The sequence below is a fragment of the Nannobrachium achirus genome, assembly GCF_963921795.1.
Source record: "Nannobrachium achirus genome assembly, chromosome: 21".
Classification (NCBI taxonomy): Eukaryota; Metazoa; Chordata; class Actinopteri; order Myctophiformes; family Myctophidae; genus Nannobrachium; species Nannobrachium achirus.
Genome location: NC_137828.1, coordinates 21297646 through 21317205, shown reverse-complemented (window position 1 = coordinate 21317205; position 19560 = coordinate 21297646). Strand labels below are relative to the sequence as shown.

Genomic DNA, 19560 nt, shown 5'->3' with positions numbered 1-19560 from the left:
CTGCTTCCACATGACTGAATCAACCTGAAGTTGATATTTGTATTTAAAACAAACTGCACTGGGGGTCTTGGATCTTAGGCTTGCAAAATGTGTGGGCGAAACGTGGGTCATGGGCCCCAGGTTGAGAAGTAGTCGAATCAGTTTGTTTTGGGAGGTTTAGAGCTTAGCCTTTAGTGGCAAGCACTGAATGAGGGCCCAGTGAGAGTCCTGCAGAGGGCACTTTTGTTGACAAAAGTGGAAATTCTTCCCAGGAATCTTGTTCTTTGATTTACTTTTTCGATCACCATTGTTGCCATGCTATCCCCAGACAGGTATTTGTCAAGAATACAGCCCAAATAGGTAATCTCTTCCTTGCTGGACATTACTGTATCGTCAACTTTGACCTTGAAATCGTTTATATTTATCTCACATAGAGAATGTCTGGTCCCAAGCAGGGAGGCATTGGTTGCCATTTCTTCAGTGCGACCCGGCCAGGGATGGAACGAACCTCGACTTCCCAATGTCAGGGCGGACTCTCTCACCCAGGTGTGGGCAACATTGTTTTCCAGAGGGCCATGCTTACATCCATAAAGTGAGTGAAAGGCTACATATTTCGAATGTAGTTGTTTCGGGGTTGTTTCGGGGGATTTGACGGTCCGGATTGAGATGGTCAGAGGGCCGGGTAGGTTTGCACAGGCCCATTTAGAACGGGTACACATTATTGTGTATCATTATTTTATGCTTTAACTATTGAAAAATAGCAGATATACAAGCTCACAGCGTGGCACCGAGTGCCGCGCTGCGAGCTTGTAGATCTGCTATTTTTGAAAAATAGTGAAAATTTGAATTTTGACCCGATTCGGTAAGTGTCTTTTGAATCCTTCTAAGATTTTTTGAAAAACCTGTGTTTCTGTCAGCAATCTGGCCAGCCAGGTCCTTTTCACTTCAACTGGAGCTCAGTTTGGCCATGGACCCGCATCTCAAAATATTTAGTTCCAGGGACCATCCAGAAGCAAAATTTGAGTTACAAACGTTCGCTTTGAAAATACATAATATTGAAAGATTTGCACACATTTTCACGATTTTTTCAAAAATAGCAGATCGAGCTTGTATATTAGCTATTTTTCACTGGTTAAAGCATTCAATAATTCTAGGCCTAAATGGGTTTTTAACCAGTTGTGGAACTAGTTTATTTTGACCAGGAGTATCTATACTAGTATACTTTGACTCAAGTACTGGAGTTGAGTACAGTGTCCACCACCGCTCCTCTGTTTCTCTTCTCCGGAGATACAGTGGCTCTGTGTGTGTGTGTGTGTGTGTGTGTGTGTGTGTGTGTGTGTGTGTGTGTGCGTGTGCGTGTGCGTGTGCGTGTGTGTGTGTGTACCCTAGCCTCAACGACCTTGCAGGCTTATGTAAAGGATAAAATATAATTTAGATAGCATGTTATGTTGACTGATCCCATGTCACTGTTGACCTGGCTGACCCCTATAGTGTGTATAGTTTAAATGTACCGATTTTTTGGTTTACCTATTATCCTATAGATTACTATTTCAATGCATTTGTATCACCTTGTGCCTGTCCTTGCTCTGGATTAAGAGCATCTGCTAAATGCCTAAATTGTAAAGTGTGTGCGTGCCTGTGCGTGCCTGTGCGCGCGCGCGTGTGTGTGTGTGTGTGTGTGTGTGTGTGTGTGTGTGTGTGTGTGTGTGTGTGTGTGTGTGTGTGTGTGTGTGTGTGTGTGTTTTGGCTGATGGGGGCAGCGGCTTCCGGGAAAACACCCAACTTTTACAGGACTTTCCAGACCCTGTGTACACATCACAGTCCATATATGAATGCCCACCTACACACACACACACACACACACACACACACACACACACACACACACACACACACACACACACACACACACACACACACACACACACACACACACAAAGAGCAACTATGCTGCCATGAATGCACACAGGCCGACACAGAAATGCTCACATAAAAAAAAAAAAATAGGGAGAGGGGTGGGGTGGGGTAAATAACTTCCAACGGGGTCAGGACAGTTCACTAACTCCTTGAAGACACAACAGATGTCTTATTGTTGCTGTCGGGCAGAAACCTTGTATCTCCATATTTTTGTTAATTCCCCAATTCATCATACAAGAGTGTCACGTAAAAATAGACCTTCAAGCTCACGATGCGTCACTTCGCGGCGTGTCGTGATCTTGTAGATTGGGCTGCTTTAGCTATTGTTGAAATATTGAAAGTGAAAGTGTTTAACTGTCTGTGATTTTTTATAAATATTGAAGCAATGAAAAGTATTAACAGGAGCTTGTAACTAACCAGTAAGACTCCCTAATCGGGAGATAGGCGACCGGCACGTCGCATACACAAACTTTAGAAGGCAATGGTAGCCAATCAGGAGGGAATATGGGAAATGGGACAGATCCATGTTGATGACATGACTTTAGAGATACTGTGTACCGCTTTGCATGATTTTAGGGCAAAGTCTGTAGGAGCAGTGTCCAAAAGTGTGTTTTAAAAAATCTGCCTGATGGTGGCGCTAAATGGGACAGATCCATGTTGATGACATGACTGTGACATATTGTGTACCGCTTTGTGTGATTTTAGGGCCAAATCTGTAGGGGCAGTGTCCAAAAAATGTGTTTTGCAAAAAACACCCTGATGGTGGCGCTATAAGAGGGCCATGTGTGAAATCAGGGGCGGAGGTTGTGATTTGCCAGGCAAGGAGTGTGTGTGCAACGTTTGGCATGGATAGGGGCAACGGTGGCAGAGATTTGAGTAGGGGCAAAAGTGTGACGTTACGTTACGTTACGTAACGTTACGGACAGACGGCCTGCCGGTGGAGCTTTTCATAGTAACTGCAACCTGACGGTCGCAATAATAACTACATTGGATCCAATGGAACACAGGTTATTTTTTCCCCCCCTTTTGGACATACAAGGTTTCCATAGGACTCTGATCTTACACTTGGAAGGCACACACAGACATGCATGCTAGTGACACTGGACTGACATCATACATGTGTTTATGATGCAGGCTCCATCTGGTTCCTCTCATGATTCATGTGTTTGAGTTCCAGTTCCAAGATTAAGAAGTATTCAGATCTTCAAGTTAGGGCTGCACAATTTTGGGAAAATATCTAATTGCGATTTTTCTGACTAATATTGCGATTGCGATTTTATTCGCGATATTTATATATTTATTTTAAGGTTGGATAAGTGATAGTTTTTTGGTTAAAACAAAACGTTTTTTGTTAAAAGGTTGATATAATAAATGATTTTAACCAAATAAAATGACTTCACTACCTTAAGTCAAGCTTCCGAAGCTTCCGTTGAATATTTATTGAGTAATACCGTTAAAAAACAAATTGATTATTAATAACTAGGCAAATTGGCAATCATGCAAATGGTTTGATTCAGTTCATATTATCAAAAGATTCCCTTGTATTTTGCTTATTAGCAATATAAAACGTTTTTATATTCAGAAAGATCTCAGTAATGGTATTGTCTGCCTCTCATTAAGTCATTATTGTCAAGGAAGAAAGTACCATATGTCGCTGCCTTGCTTTCATCAAGGCAAAAGAAAAGCACATTTCACATCTGTGCAGGGGACGGAGGAGGGGAGCCACCGTCATACAGAGAAATCACTTTTGCGAATATTATGCACCTTTGCGATTTGCTAATTGCGTGGTTCCAAATTATTTTTGGGGATCCCCAGATGGTTAACTTAACGTGCAACATTGTTTTTTCCCTCAACAGTAAACAAACCAAAATAAAGTTTAAGTATATAGAGGGAATTCTGTAGCCTAGTTCCAGACCCTGAATCGCTAGCCACACCCCTTTAAATTTTTGTTTTGGCGATTCAGGTGTCTAGAATTGCTCTCATTGAAGAGACTTTCCTCGTTCGAAAATCCGTACGGCGAATCAGCGTCGTGAATCAGCGTCTTGTGATCAGCGTGGGTGGGGATTTCCCAGAACTCATGGGCAATTCGCCGCCGCCGGACGGGACCGCACACATCGCGTCGCGGTAAAATGCGGTAAATTGCGGTAAAATGCGATCGTATCGATCTCACTATGAAACATCAGTAGCAGACAGAAATTTTGAAAATAGACGATCTACATGTGAGCATGTAGTTCTGCTATATTCACAATAGAACCGTGTTATACAAAATCAAGGTTTATCAAGGTTTTCAAGGTTCGTTTATTTAGTGTCCCCAAAGGGCAAATGGGTTGCAGCGGCACAGACAACAATACATCAAACAATACAAACAACAAAATACAGAACACATGTGGCGGACAGATACCTTAAAATAAAATAAAGTGCACATTGACCATAAAGTGCATGCGTTAAAGTGCCATGCAATAAAGTGCATATTGTCCTTGAAAGTGCATCTCTTATAGGAAAGACCAATAAAGTGCACATACTGTATGAGGAATAGGTTATCTCCTGGACCTACCCAGAACAGCGTTCAGTGTGCAGATAGACACAGGAACAAATGCATATTTGTGCCTGTTTGTTGTGGCACCAGCGGCCCGCAAACGATGACCAGATGGAAGGAGTTCATATTTTTTATGTACCGGTAGTGGGTGAGCAGCATCAGAACGGATAGACAGAGCTTTGCTGAGCGTCCTGTTTGTTGAAAATCTGTCCTAAGCTGTTCATCTGTGTGCCAGATACTTTAGAGGTAACTTTTACAATCCTCCCAAGGGAATTTTTATCTCTGTCACAAAGATTACCATACCAACAAATAATCGAAAAGGAAATGACAGACTCGATGTAGGCACTGTAGAACAGTTTCATCAGAGTCTTGTCGACATTGAACTTAGCTAGTTTCCTCAAACAGTATAGGCGTTGCTGACCTTTTTGATACATCATATCAGCGTTAAGGTCAAATTTCAACTTGTGGTCAATAATTGTGCCTAGATATTTATAGCTGGTTACAATATCTACTGCTTGTCCATTGACAACACTCTTCTGTGGAGATGGTGGGGAACATCTAAAATCAATGCATATCTCTTTTGTTTTAGAGACATTAAGTTGCAAGAAGGAATTGTCGCACCAAGACAGGAAATCATCAAGGACTTGCCTGTGACTATTCTCATCATTATTGAGCAGGCTGACGATGACCGAGTCATCAGCGTACTGTAAAATGTAATACATCAACTCTTTGTGCTCGTCTAGGGTGGAGGGGTCCCCAGTTAAAATATGATTTTGGGGGTCGCAGTCTGAAAAGGTTGAGAACCACTGATTTTATTCTGCATTTGTGCCACGGACGCTCATTTGATGTAGCCTCTCAGACCCAAAACTTAGAATATTTTGTTATTGATAACATTTTGTACACAATTCCTCTGTCACTCTCTTTCTCCCTTCATCCCCGATGAAAAGAATTGCTTCTCAGGGTGGGACAATGTTGGGTATCTGCTCTGCATGTAAAGTGTCTGACTTGTCGTGACACTTTTTTCTTCACAAGTTTATGGCTTTGTGTGGAATGTATGTTATTCCCTTGAAGGATTTAATGTTATATCCATGTCATTTCTGCATCTTAGGCTCCGCTTCAGGATTCTGGCATTCATGATCTCAGATTCTCTAGTACAGGGGTCTTCAACAGGGGGTCCGGTATCCCTAGGGGGTCCTCAGAGTTAGTACAGGGGGGCCGCCAAATCTTTGTGTGATAGGATCATGTTTTTTACATTAACCATTTGAACCCTCGCATCCCTATTCTGAGTGGAACATTAGCCAAAAATAGCAGATCTACAAGCTTACAACGCCTCGCAGCGGCTATTTTTGGCAAAGAGGTTTCTAGAGGGAAAAGAAGAGCGGTTCAAGTGGTTAAATGTCTGAAAATACACATTACTCCAACATGATGACAGTGCTGTCAAACAAGTCTAAGCTGTCGTAAGAAATCTATGAACATTTTTATTCTTCAACACAATTTTATATAATATGTAGAGGGGGTCCCTGCTTCATCTCTCTCTCTCGACTAAGGGGTCCCTGGGCTGAAAACATTGAAGACCCCTGCTCTAGTACCACAGGAGTCCCACCGTCAAATGTAACTCACTCTCTCTCTCTCTCTCTCTCTCTCTCTCTCTCTCTCTCTCTCTGTCTCTCAGACAGGGCTGATGGTGGCATGTTACCAGGGTTACGTTGACATTGTCATCGTGTTGTCACAGTGTCCGCACCTGGATGTCAATTGGCAGGACAGTGAGGGCAACACTGCTCTCATCACTGCTGTACAGGCAGGTGAGCTACGCACGCACAGTCGCACACGCACACGGACACACACACACACACGCACACGCACACGCACACGCACACGCACACACACGCACACGCACACGCACACGCACACACACGCACACGCACACGCACACAAACACGCGCGCGCACACACACACACACACACACACACACACACACACACACACACACACACACACACACACACACACACACACACACACACACACACGAATGCACACACACACACGAATGCACACACCCACTGTTTTGTCATGACCAGCTATTTGGAGCAGTGTTTCTCAAAGTGAGGTCCAGGGAAACCTAAAAGCTTGCAATGTCTTCGTGAGCTTTTAGATCCGCTAAAATAAAAAAAAACAAAAGCTTCCAATGTCTTCGTGAGCTTTTAGATCCGCTAAAATAAAAATAAATCTCCAAAAAATGTGAAAAATTTGGAATATTTTGAACCCTTTTACCACCTTAAATCTTGTATGGGGGTCCGCGGCCAAACACAATTTGGGAGTCCTTGACTGGAAAAGGTTGGAGCACTGATTTAGATAGCATGTTGTTTACACGGACAGGATCAGCGTTTACCTGGTTACTTTGACACACTATACTACTTTGTTTTCTCTGCACTAACGTGACTACTTATCTTGTTGTTAGTTGACTAGAGTTATACAAATAAACAAGACTAAATTACATCAGACAAAACTTTGATGATGCCTTATTCACAGGCTACAAGTTGGTCAATTTATTTGTGCTGTGGCCATTAAAAAAGACCTGGCAATTACTGGTCTAACTCAACCGCTGAAATGGACCCGTACGTATCCCAACCCTTAACAAGTGGTAGGATCAACCGCTGAAATGGACCCGTACGTATCCCAACCCTTAACAAGTGGTAGGATCAACCGCTGAAATGGACCCGTACGTATCCCAACCCTTAACAAGTGGTAGGATCAACCGCTGAAATGGACCCGTACGTATCCCAACCCTTAACAAGTGGTAGGATCAACCGCTGAAATGGACCCGTACGTATCCCAACCCTTAACAAGTGGTAGGATCAACCGCTGAAATGGACCCGTACGTATCCCAACCCTTAAAGAGGTGTGTAGCAACTCATAATGTAATAACGGCTCATAATGTAATAAGGGCTCATAATGTAATAAGAAAAATGTAATAAAAACTCATAATGTAATAATCAGCTCATAATGTAATAAAAAAACGAGCGCATAACGTAATAATGGATTTTTCAATAATGTAATAATGTGTTACATTAAGAACCTCCACATAGGAGGCTCATAATGTAATAAAACTTCATAATGTAATAATGTATTTGTATTACATTATGAGCTGATTATTACATTATGAGCTTTTATTACATTTTAATTATTACATTATGCGCTTGTTTTTTATTACATTATGAGCTGATTATTACATTATGAGTTTTTATTACATGTTTTTATTACATCATAAGCCATTATTAATTTATGAGTTGCTACACACCCTGCCAACTTTGTTGATGAAGAATGGAGCAACTATCTGCTAAACATGCAGCAAATGAATACATATGGGGATCATTTAGCTGTACAAAGAGCATCCACAATGTTCAACATACAGTTTGTTATTGTATCGACACTGGGTGTTGATACAACATCGATAATATCCCCATGTGGTCAGTATGACAGTCTGCCATTGCTAGTTCTGGGCCACTTTGCCGAAGGTCATGGGGATCATTATGTAAGCCTTGGTGGACCAGTCACACACTTGATTCAAAGAGTCCAGGAAGCAGAGAAGAGCGCACCACTTCGATCTGTCCCTCACTCTGGCCCTAAGTCTAGCCATCACTCTGGCCCTGACTCGGTCCCTCACTCTGGTCTGGCCCTAAATCTGGCCCTCACTCTCGCCGTACTCTGGCCCTGACCCGGTACTTCACTCTGGCCCTAGGTCTGGACAGATCGAAGTGGTGCGCTCTTTGAATCAAGTGTGTGACTGGTCCATCAAGGCTTACATAATGGTCCCCATGACCTTCAGGGGTTGACACTAAGGTCTAAGAGGCACTTGCCCGTCGGGCAAGTACAGGTCATGTTCTACTTGCCCAAAGTTCATGTACACTTGCCCAAAAAGTAAATCGTCCATTATAAAATGATAGGTAAGATTTGAATTACCACTCAATTTAACGCAATAACAATTTTGAATCATACTTCAATACCTCCAAATCCAAATACCTAGGTAGTTATGATTGCTATGGTTTCACACTTCGTCATTTTATATATATTTTTTATAGCCACGTTCAGGTGTTTAGAAAGATATCTTGTGTTGTGTTTATAGACGGTCGTGTCCCCTCTCAAATGAGCAATTGCCCGGTCGGGCAACCTGAAAGCAAACTTCACCTGCCCTAAAGTTTTATTTACCTGCTGGGGGCAGGTGGGCAAGCCTTAGTGTCAATGCCTTTTCGGCAAAGTGGCCCAGGACTAGCAATGGCAGACTGTCGTCATACTGACCACATGGGGATATTATCGATGTTGCATCAACACCCAGTGTCGATACAATCACGAACTGTATGTTGAACATTGTGGATGCTCTTTGTACAGCTAAATGATCCCCAAATGTATTCATTTGCTGCATGTTTAGCAGATACCGGTAGTTGCTCCATTCTTCATCAACAAAGTTGGCAGGGTGTGTAGCAACTCATAATGTAATAAGGGCTTATAATGTAATAAAAACATGTAATAAAAACTCATAATGTAATAATCAGCTCATAATGTAATAAAAAAAAGCGCACAATGTAATAATTAAAATGTAATAAAAGCTCATAATGTAATAATCAGCTCATAATGTAATAAAAAAATACATTATTACATTATGAAGTTTTATTACATTATGAGCCTCCTATGTGGAGGTTCTTAATGTAACACATTATTACATTATCACATTATTGAAAAATCCATTATTACGTTATGCGCTCGTTTTTTTATTACATTATGAGCTGATTATTACATTATGAGTTTTTATTACATTTTTCTTATTACATTATGAGCCCTTATTACATTATGAGCCGTGGTGCCATAGTTTTGTACTTTTTCTGTTTTTCATGTGTCTAGGAGGTTGAAAGTACTTCATTAGACCCCCTGGTGTGGTTTTTATGAGCAATTATGTATTCTCTTGGTATTTGTTTGTTTTCTCTTGGAGGCTGCCACCTTGTGGTCAAAAGTGTCAGTTAAAAAACACAGATATGATTACATCACAGAATCAACTCCTCCCCTAATTACCATTCACCCAACACTGTGGGGTGTGGCTAACTTCAGCTGGGTCACCACCCACTATGACATCCATGCATACTTAATGAACTGGGGGTGTGGCCACATAAAAACCCAATTTTAACTCTTTCTGTATACTTTTTTGGAAAAGATCTTCCTCCTAGTATAATCATAATACCTGATAATCATGTTTTAGAGGGGGGAAAAATCATGGCACCACCTCTTTAACAAGTGGGTCCGTGGCTGCTCGTCCCGACGTGGACAGAGGGTTGCTTTAAAGGGATATAAAAACCTTGTTGTCATTTTATCGTCTACTCAGGCTTTTATGAACACCCTGAACATATTTTAATTTGCTTGTTCAATATTTAGATATTTAATGTAAATGTTATCAGGCCCTCCAGGCCCAGCCTCTCCCCATACACACCCATTGTAACTCCAAACTCCATTTTAACAATGATAGATTAATTAAATTAAAAACACCCATTGTTTTTTTCTGGTGACTCATTGCGACCGTCAGGGAGCAGTTTACTATGAAAACCTCCACCGGCCGTCCGTCCGTCCGTCCGTCGGTCGGTCGGTCGGTCGGTCGGTCACACGTCACACGTCACACCTTTGCCCTGCTCATATCTCCGCATCAGTATATAGGGCTTGTTTGTTTATTGTATGACATCACGCCACATCATCAGCTGTGGACTCTGTGATGTCATCGTATCGCATCAGTATATAGGGCTTGTTTGTTTATTGTATGACATCACGCCACATCATCAGCTGTGGACTCTGTGATGTCATCGTATCTCCATATATGGCCATCTCTGTATATGGAGATATAAGTTGACTGGTAGGCTGGTTGACTGCTTTATCTGTGGAGAGTGTATGTCACTGAGAGTCCTTTTATAGCGATTGAAATCATGATGAGGTCACGATGAGTCATCTATGCCCAAATATAGATTTCTAGGTCAGATGGCCCATGGAGTTTGTGATGTCAAACCTAGCAACCCAATATAAACAAACCTGATGTCAGACCTGAAGTATCCTTTTATACCCATATATGGAGATACAGAGATCTCCATATATGGGCATATTAGAAAGCCCATATATGGGCATATACGGATGACATCAGGGATATCCATATATGGGCATAAAAGGGACAAGGGCTTACAGTTAAGAGATCTCCATATATGGGCATATCAGAAAGCCCATATATTTTCATATACTGATGACATCAGGAATATCCATATATGGGCATAAAAGGGACAAGGACTTACAGTTAAGAGATCTCCGGGCATAAAGGGACAAGGACTGTTACAGTAGATATAGAGATGTCCATATATGGGCATAAATGAACAAGGACTGACAAACACTGAGATCTCCATATAACCTATGGGAATATAAGGGACGAGGACAATGCGTAGCATTGTGAGCTTGTAGACCTATTTTCTAAATATTGTTGTTGCGACCGTCAGGGAGCAGTTTACTATGAAAACCTCCACACCGGCCGTCTGTTGTACATTAAAAACTTGAAATGGGTCGTTCTGCATAGTACTTGGGATTTGTTGATGTAAATGTTCACATAGAGTGTAATAATTGGTAAAACAAACTTTTGACCAACGGTCGCTTATCTCCCGATTAGGGAGTCTTACTGGTAATACCCTCCTAATATGTGAGCAGGCCGTGTTATTTCGATAACTTTTAAAATGTATTTTTAATAATTCATTTTTGGATTTAATCTTTTTCATAATAAATCATTATTAAAAATAAATGAAAAACGTTATCGAAAAAGCACGGCCTGCTCACGTATTAGGAGGGTATTATGAGTCACCAGAAAAGATAATGGGTGTTTTAATGAATCTATCATAATTAAAATGGTTTGAAGTTACAATAGTAGGGCGGCGTGGCTATAAAATCGTTCAATTTTGCGATAAAAGCGCCAAACTTGGTAGATATGTTGATTGATATATTAGAAACAAATCTGGATATCGGGCCATCAAAAAATTAGATTTTTCAAAATGGCCACTAGCGGTTTGTTAAACCTTCCTAAATCACCCTCTAGGAGCGACAGTTTTAGTGATAGGAAGCTGAAATGTTGCATGCTGTGTGTGCATGTTCATGTCAATTGGTTAAAAGGGGGTGTGGCAATGGGAGTGGCCTATTATAAAAAGGTGCATAACTTTGATATAGATGCACAGATTTGCACAAAATGTTGTGGAAAGATTGGTCACGACCCAAATAACATCTGAGTAACTGTTCACACCATCTTCTAAAAAAGGGGTTTGTCATTAGGACCAGTGTAATACCAGTGTAGTACCAGTACAAAACCAGAAGCTCCCTACCATCAGGTTGTTCTTCTTCACCTCCTCAATTCTACTCATAGACTGTAGAAAAATATGGACGAAATGACGCCATTGGTTTCTATGCAGCGCAAATGGCACTTTTCCACGCCTTGAAATGGGTGTCGCCATCATAGAAATAAATAGAATTGTAATGCTACCAGAGATGCTATTGGCTGCCAACGGTCACGTGCAACGCAAGGATACTCGGGAGAATGTGTTGAGCTCTGCCGAAAATATAGCAGACGAAGAAGAAAACGTGGACCGCCCACAAGCCAGCCAGCGAGCGAAAAACAAATCCATTATGGCTGACACAGACGGACCGCAGTGACAGTAAATGTCCGAATAACTTTTTAATTTTGCCACGGAGATTTGAGCACCGGACGTTTGGACTCTGGAGTAGCCGCTGCAGCCGCCGCTAACCAAGCCTCGGTTCCCGAGGCTACCGCTAACCTGACCGGGCCGTCTAGGACTCTCTACCCCGCATTGGAAGGCCGCTAACCAAGCCTCGGTTCCCGAGGCTACCGCTAACCTGGCCGGGCCGTCTAGGACTCTGTACCCCGCATTGGAAGCCTTGTTGTGGACTCTACTTTTGAAAGTGCCCGTGCAGTTCTCCACTAGACTTGTCACAAAGCAAAGAGGCATTCGTCCAGAGAAATATGCATGGGTTTATTCATATTTATTAACAGGGATTTGTGATGTTTATAGGACTGAAGTTGCACTAATAGTTTTCATTCACACCTCTTAACAAAAGCTGTCGACAATGTCAATGTGACACCTATGTTAACAATGCGATTAATGTAGGAATGGATGCAATATGCATATGAGTTGTTCATTGTGACTGCAGTCTATGATTGTGACATGCTAAGTAGGCTACAGTAGCGAGAAGCTGGATTAATGAATTGATTCGTGAACTAATTATTGAGCTGACATTATGCAGTATCGTGGGTTAATTATTCCTACATATTAAAGAGGTTATTTCAATCAGCGATCGTTAACGTAAATGCACTTGATTCATGTCATTTTTTGTTTGATTGAGGTATTTACAGTAGTAGGCTAGCCTACATCATTCAGCCTATCCTCCTCTTTGATTCAGTCAATTTCATTCTGGTTTATATTTTGGAAATAAAATGTGAGATCAACCAATGCCTATTTGTGTGCGTTCCTATGCTTTTGTGTGAAATTTGTATGTGTGAATGTAAGTGCTAACTTTGTGCAGACTGTTCTATTAACAATTATACTGTAGCCTCTGTCGTTTTCAAATGTTTTAATTAATACCATTTGGCGTGGCGCTAAATGTTGAGTGTTTCTTTTGTTTAGTTTTATATTATATTATAGGCTATACCACTTTATATACGAGTGGTTACTTGGGGGAAATACATTATTATACTAGCCGTTCTAAACCTACAAAAAGCCAGATAATATCCATAACATCACGTCGCCGAAGCCTGCTATGACCAACTTTTCAAAAAGAGCTCCCGACCAAGATCTCCCATACTCAGCTGGCTCCAACAACAGGATCAGGTATGCCAAGGGATACAGGATAGTAGGACATGCAATTTATGTAAAAAAGTGCTGTTTTCAGTTTCCAAAATGTTACATGAAATATTTGATAAATGGCCTATAATGTAAAGTAAGTCTGTGGTAGTCATACATGACAAATTATCAAGAATGCCAATGTTAAAGACGAGTTCATAAAATAATCTAGGCTTCCATTGGCATAGAACATAGGCTATTTTGGCTGAGTGGCCACTGATAATCTGTAGGCACATGTCGATCACGGATTGATGTGGCATGACATACTTGCACAAATCATGACGAGAAAAACATAAATAAAGACGCATTGTTTTGGTGGCATTATATATAGGCTCTCATAAGTTGTTACACAATCGGGCAGGTATAGCCTTCATAATAAATACCAAGTCGTGTGGCTGATATGCCTATAAGAGTAAATAAATTATAGGCGTATTAACAAAAACTATGTTTTAACATTTATAGCCTATAATTATACAGAATAGCCTATATGTGTGTTTATTTATGTCCTCGCTCATTTTAATAGCTCTGGATTAAGAGCGTCTGCCTATATTGTACAGTGTAACCTGGGTTTGTATAATAGTTTTATATTGTAACAATGTTTATACAATTAGCTCTATACGCCGTTGTACAAAGAAAACCGACCTACAAGCTAACAGTGCGTCGCATTACGACCCGCTGATGAGCTGATGTGGGCAAAGGCTGATCTGGGATCAGCCGCGCCCCTGCAACTTTATCATCTATTTTAAAATAAATGGACCAAATTTCGACAAAACGCATATGATGGTGATTGAAAGGCAATTTTTAACTAGCGATAGGAACCATAAAGTATTCATGAAAATGTTAATTAAGGCTAGAACACGAAAGGGGAAAATGGGAATCAATGAATGGGATCCAATGGTGAACAATTCTTTTTGCAACCGGCCGGGGGGGAAAACAGCGCAACTAGCGGCCAATCATAGGAAGTTTTACTTCCGTATTGGAGTCATTTTAAATCGGCAGAACTTGCCCCTTGATTCTACTCCTCAGGTCCAAGATCTGGGATAATGTGGTTCTCTCCTCTCGAAAGGCATTTTGGTTTTCCTCGGGTGAGGGTCGATGGCATGCCGAATCCAGTTTAGTATCATCCGGTTGTAGACCTTTGCTGCAATACAGGTCAGGCTGATGCCTCGGTAGTTGCCTAGCAGGGCAAGGTTACAGAACTGTAGGATGATGTGGTCAAGACATCAGTTCTTTACGACCTCTGGGGGTATGCCGTCCGGCACAGCACTCTTACCCTCTCTCAGAGTGTTTTTCACCATGGCAAACTCAGTGACCGTGAAGGGATCATTCTTGATGTTGAGGTCCTGGAGGAATGATGGTATATCTTCCTCCTCTCCATCTGATGTTGTGCAGCCCTCGGAAGTGGTTGAACCAGGTGGTCGCTACCCTCTCCTCACTGGTGTGTCCCTCGACCTGTCCCTCCTTGGTCCTCTTCCATCCTATCATTTCATTAATGACCTTCCAGGCTTCTCCATACTGCCTCTCACCATGCGCTGCCTGGACTCTCTGCACCCTCTCCATCAGTTCCTCCCCCTTGATGTTATCATAGGTACTGAAGAGAAGCTGTTTGGCCTCGTTCAGTATCCCACGTCTCTCCACCGTAGGCTCACATGCAAAGCCAAGCCATGCTTCCTCCACCCTGCCCCGTGCCGCTACGACCTCTGGGTGTTTGGACTGCAGGGAGCTTCTGGTTTTGTACTGGTACTACACTGGTATTACACTGGTCCTAATGACAAACCCCTTTTTTCGAAAATGGTGTGAACATTCACTCAGCTGTTATTTGGGTCGTGACCAACCTTTCTACAACATTTTGTGCAAATCTGTGCATCTATATCAAAGTTATGCACCTTTTTATGATAGGCCACTCCCATTGCCACACCCCCTTTTAACCAATTGACATGAACATGCACACACAGCATGCAACATTTCAGCTTCCTATCACTAAAACTGTCGCTCCTAGAGGGTGATTTAGGAAGGTTTAACAAACCGCTAGTGGCCATTTTGAAAAATCAAATTTTTTGATTGGCCGATATCCAGATTTGTTTCTAATATATCAATCAACATATCTACCAAGTTTGGCACTTTAATCGCACAATTTAACGATTTGTCATGTTTCAAGAGCTACGCCACTCCACTACAATGGGTATGTATGGGGAGCGGCCCTGGAGTAGGAGGGCCTGATAACATTTACATCAAATATCTAAATACTGAATCAAGCAACTTAAAAACTGTTCAGGGTGTTCAAAAAAGCCTGATTAGACAATAAAATGACCAAAAGTTTTTTTTTTAAATTGAAATATCCCTTTAAATTGTAATTGTCGTTGCCAGGTCACATGATGATCACCAACTACTTGTTGAACTACTACTCTGGTCTGGACCTGGAGAGGAGAAACTGCCACGGTTTCACTGCTCTGATGAAGGCTGCCATGCAGGGGCGCGTCGAGTGTGTGCGCTCGCTCATGACCGCAGGTAGGCTGCCAACCCACGTGCTAGACCAGTTTTTGAATTGCTTGATTCAGTATTTAGATATTCATTCTCCCCCATTTGCCCGCTTCCTATATAAACCCATTGTAACTTCAAACTCCATTTTAACACCCGTCCTTTTTTCTGGTGACTCCTATGTGAGCAAGCCATGTTTTTTTTATAACCTTTTTAATTTATTTGTAATACTTTTTCATTGTATTTAATTGTTTTCATTGAATCTATCACAGTTAAAATGAAGTTTGAAGTTAAAATGGGTTTGTATAGGAATAAATATCAAATATCAAATATCTAAATACTGAATCAAGCAATTCAAAAACTGTCCTGGGTGTTCCCAAAAGCCTGATTAGATGATACAATGACCAAAAGTGTTTTTGTGTAATTTGTGCAGTGGTTAAAAACAACCTATTAACTTGTGTCTGTTCCCACCAGGGGGCGATGTGAATGCAAGGGACTATGGCCGCAAGATGACGGCCAGCGAATGGGCGTGGTTCACAGGCCGCTACGAGACAGCCTGGGTGATAGCTCGCCTGGTGTGCCGGCCCTGCCCCCAACAGATGTCTGGCGCGTTCAGGTAAATTTGTTGGTTCCAGACATTTTCTGTCCGTATCATGGTCAGTATCGTAGTATCATGGTCAGTATTCATGTTAGTATTATGGTCAGTATCATGGTCAGTAAGTATCATAGTATCATGGTTAGGATTCATGTCAGTATCATGCCAGTATCATGGTCAGTATCATGGTCAGTATCATGTCAGTATCATGTCAGTATCATAACTGTATCATGTCAGTATCATGTCAGTATCATAACAGTATCATGTCAATATCATAACAGTATCATGGTCAGTATCATAACAGTATCATGTCAGTATCATGGTCAGTATCATGGTCAGTATCATGTCAGTATCATGTCAGTATCATGGTCAGTATCATGTCAGTATCATGGTCAGTATCATGTCAGTATCATAACAGTATTATGGTCAGTATCATGGTCAGTATCATGTCAGTATCAGTATCATGGTCAGTATCATGTCAGTATCATAACAGTATCATGGTCAGTATCATGTCAGTATCATAACAGTATCATGGTCAGTATCATGTCAGTATCATAACAGTATCATGGTCAGTATCATGTCAGTATCAGGGTCAATATCAGGGTCATTATCATATTAGTATGGTCATGTCTGAACAAGCCCGCACTGCAACTACCAATATGTAAATGGTAAATGGTGCATTTATATAGCGCTTTTTTCCAAGGCGCTTTACATAGATTGTGCATTACATTCACCCATTCACGCACACATTCATACACCGGTTGCGGAGGAAACCATGCAAGGCACCAACCTGCTCACCGGGAGCAATTAGGGGTTCAGAGTCTTGCTCAAGGACTCTTCGACATTTAACTCAGGGGGAGCCCGGATTCGAACTGGGAACCCTTCGTGCTCTAATAACGGTTTCTCTACCCCTGAGCTGTACTAGCTACATTACAGAAAAACAAGCCAAAGGTCGCTTATAATAAGCGGACTGCCCCCTCACGATTCAGCCACAAGTTGCATTGAAGTGGAGAAATATAAATTAACACCAAATAAGTTAACTCCAAACACAAACAACAAACACATAAATTAACTCCGTTAACACCAAATCGGGGTGCTAATGGACACCCACACACACCTGTCTGCCATTACATGTGTAAACCTAATTAAGTACCTTGTTAATTAAATGAACACCCACTGAGCACAAAACTTGGCTAAATGTGCTCGTCAGCGACTAACTTCTCAGCGAGCCATCTGTCTCACTACCAACAGCATCATTATGTTAGCTCCTTAGTTTTTGTTCTGCTACAAACTATAATCGACTTACTGTACATATAGGCACTGTCAGGTAGAAACCTTGTATCTCCATATGTATATATTTTTTCCTAATAAAGTTGTTGCTCTCCCCCTAGCGCCCCCCACTCCCCCCCTGGTAAGGCAACCAGACTATAGTACATAAAGAATATGCTAATTGCACAGAATTATTAAAAAGAGAGAAAATTTAGAAAATTACTTACAAATTGTGTCATTGACAGAATATAAATGGGATTCCAAGCCATAAAATAATGCACATTGCACTCGTTATGTGGAAATAACGCAAATAAAGAAACTCAACGAGACTCTTGGCTTTGCTCGAGAGTGGCCGCAGGCAAGACCCGCAATTCATCAAGTAATGTAATTTTATAAACTGGCCCGTGGCCCAATCATTTTTGTAATGTGGCCCACAAGTTCAGAAGTTTGAGTATCCCTGCATTATAGGACATTGAAGAAATATATATTATTGCGACCGTAGGTCGCAGTTTAGTATGTGAACGGTCACAGCTTGTCCGTATCTCTGTCTATAACGCCTGACACTGTGGTTCCCCTGGCTGACACATCACTGTGACGTCAGGGGACCCACTCTAACAGAATGGGTTTGCCGCTCTGACATCACACTCTGACTTCACTGTGATGTCAGGGGAACTACACTAGCAGAATCCCTTTTATGCCCATACATGGAGATCCCTGATGTCATCCATATTAAGCCCATGTATTTAACAGGACTTCATATGGGAATGCCCATATATGGAGGCCACATAGCACACTAACAGATTCCATATATGGCCGAGACAGATGGCCAAGACAGCCCATATCTGTGTGGCTGTTTCTACAGACAGAGATGTCTGTATGGGCATAAAAGGGATAGGACTTTCACATAACAAATAACTGAGTAAGTATGTTTGGGCTCTTACAGCACTTCTCCATATACGGATCTCCATATATGCGTAACTGGTCCGATATACATACTGTACGGTACACATCACTGGCCAGATGGCCAAGACATGGCATGACCTCGCTCGGTCGCATGTCGCCCTGCGGCATCTTACTAGTATTATAATAAATTATACTTGACGTTCTCACTTGAACCCCAGCAACCCTTTTCTGTGGGGAACATTCACCAAAAATAGCAGATCTACAAGCTCCACAGCACATCACACTGTGACACGTTGTGAGCTTGTAGATCGGCTGTTTTTGGCAAGGAGATTTTCGTGTAGATCACAAAAGAACGCACAAAGGTCTGCCTCAGGTCTGTTTTACCAATTAGCCTAAAACTGAAGTGATATTGACCAGTTCCAAATTTTATCTACGTATTCTGAGGCACCTCAGGGTGCCACGGCACCCACTTTGAGAACCCCTGGTCTACTGTTTATGTGATCCTGTTGGCCGGACGACATTTACATCGATGATTCAGTTCTTGTCTTAAAATCTTCTCATCTGCAGTTTTAAAAAGCCCCATTTCTTTGTTTTGAAATGAAAGACAATCTTGGCATGGGTTGCTCTTTAAACCCCTAAGGCAAGAAGAGTTAATTTGTGGAGATTAAAATGTCGCCTGCCAGATAGACTGCTTCACATGTCATTATGCAGTACATAATACATAGTCTAGTATAGGCAGCCCGCCTGCAGCTACACATAAACAAGGCGTAAACATAACCTGTCAGAGCATAATGTATGTGTGCATGGAAATGATAAAACCCTTCAAAAATGCTGTCAGAAAAAAGAAAAGGCATAAGACATAATGTTGTTGCTGTCGGGCAGAAACCTATGTCCATATTTTATTCATTTCATGAATTCATGTTGCTGTTTTTCCGTAAATGAATCCCCTACTTCAGGGGTCCTC

At 41.6% G+C, this 19560-nt stretch overlaps 1 protein-coding gene across 1 annotated transcript in view; it reads left to right on the top strand.

Annotated features, from left to right (window-relative positions):
- The window catches only part of LOC308306635 (ankyrin repeat domain-containing protein 33B-like), a gene marked incomplete at both ends in the record, with an annotated part of 62566 nt that overhangs the window by 19633 nt on the left and 23373 nt on the right, over positions 1-19560 (top strand). Inside the window, 3 exons of the mRNA XM_080751676.1 lie at positions 6105-6234; positions 15719-15859; positions 16304-16445. Coding sequence (XP_080607802.1) covers positions 6105-6234; positions 15719-15859; positions 16304-16445 — 413 coding nt within the window. The remainder of the gene's footprint in view (positions 1-6104; positions 6235-15718; positions 15860-16303; positions 16446-19560) is intronic.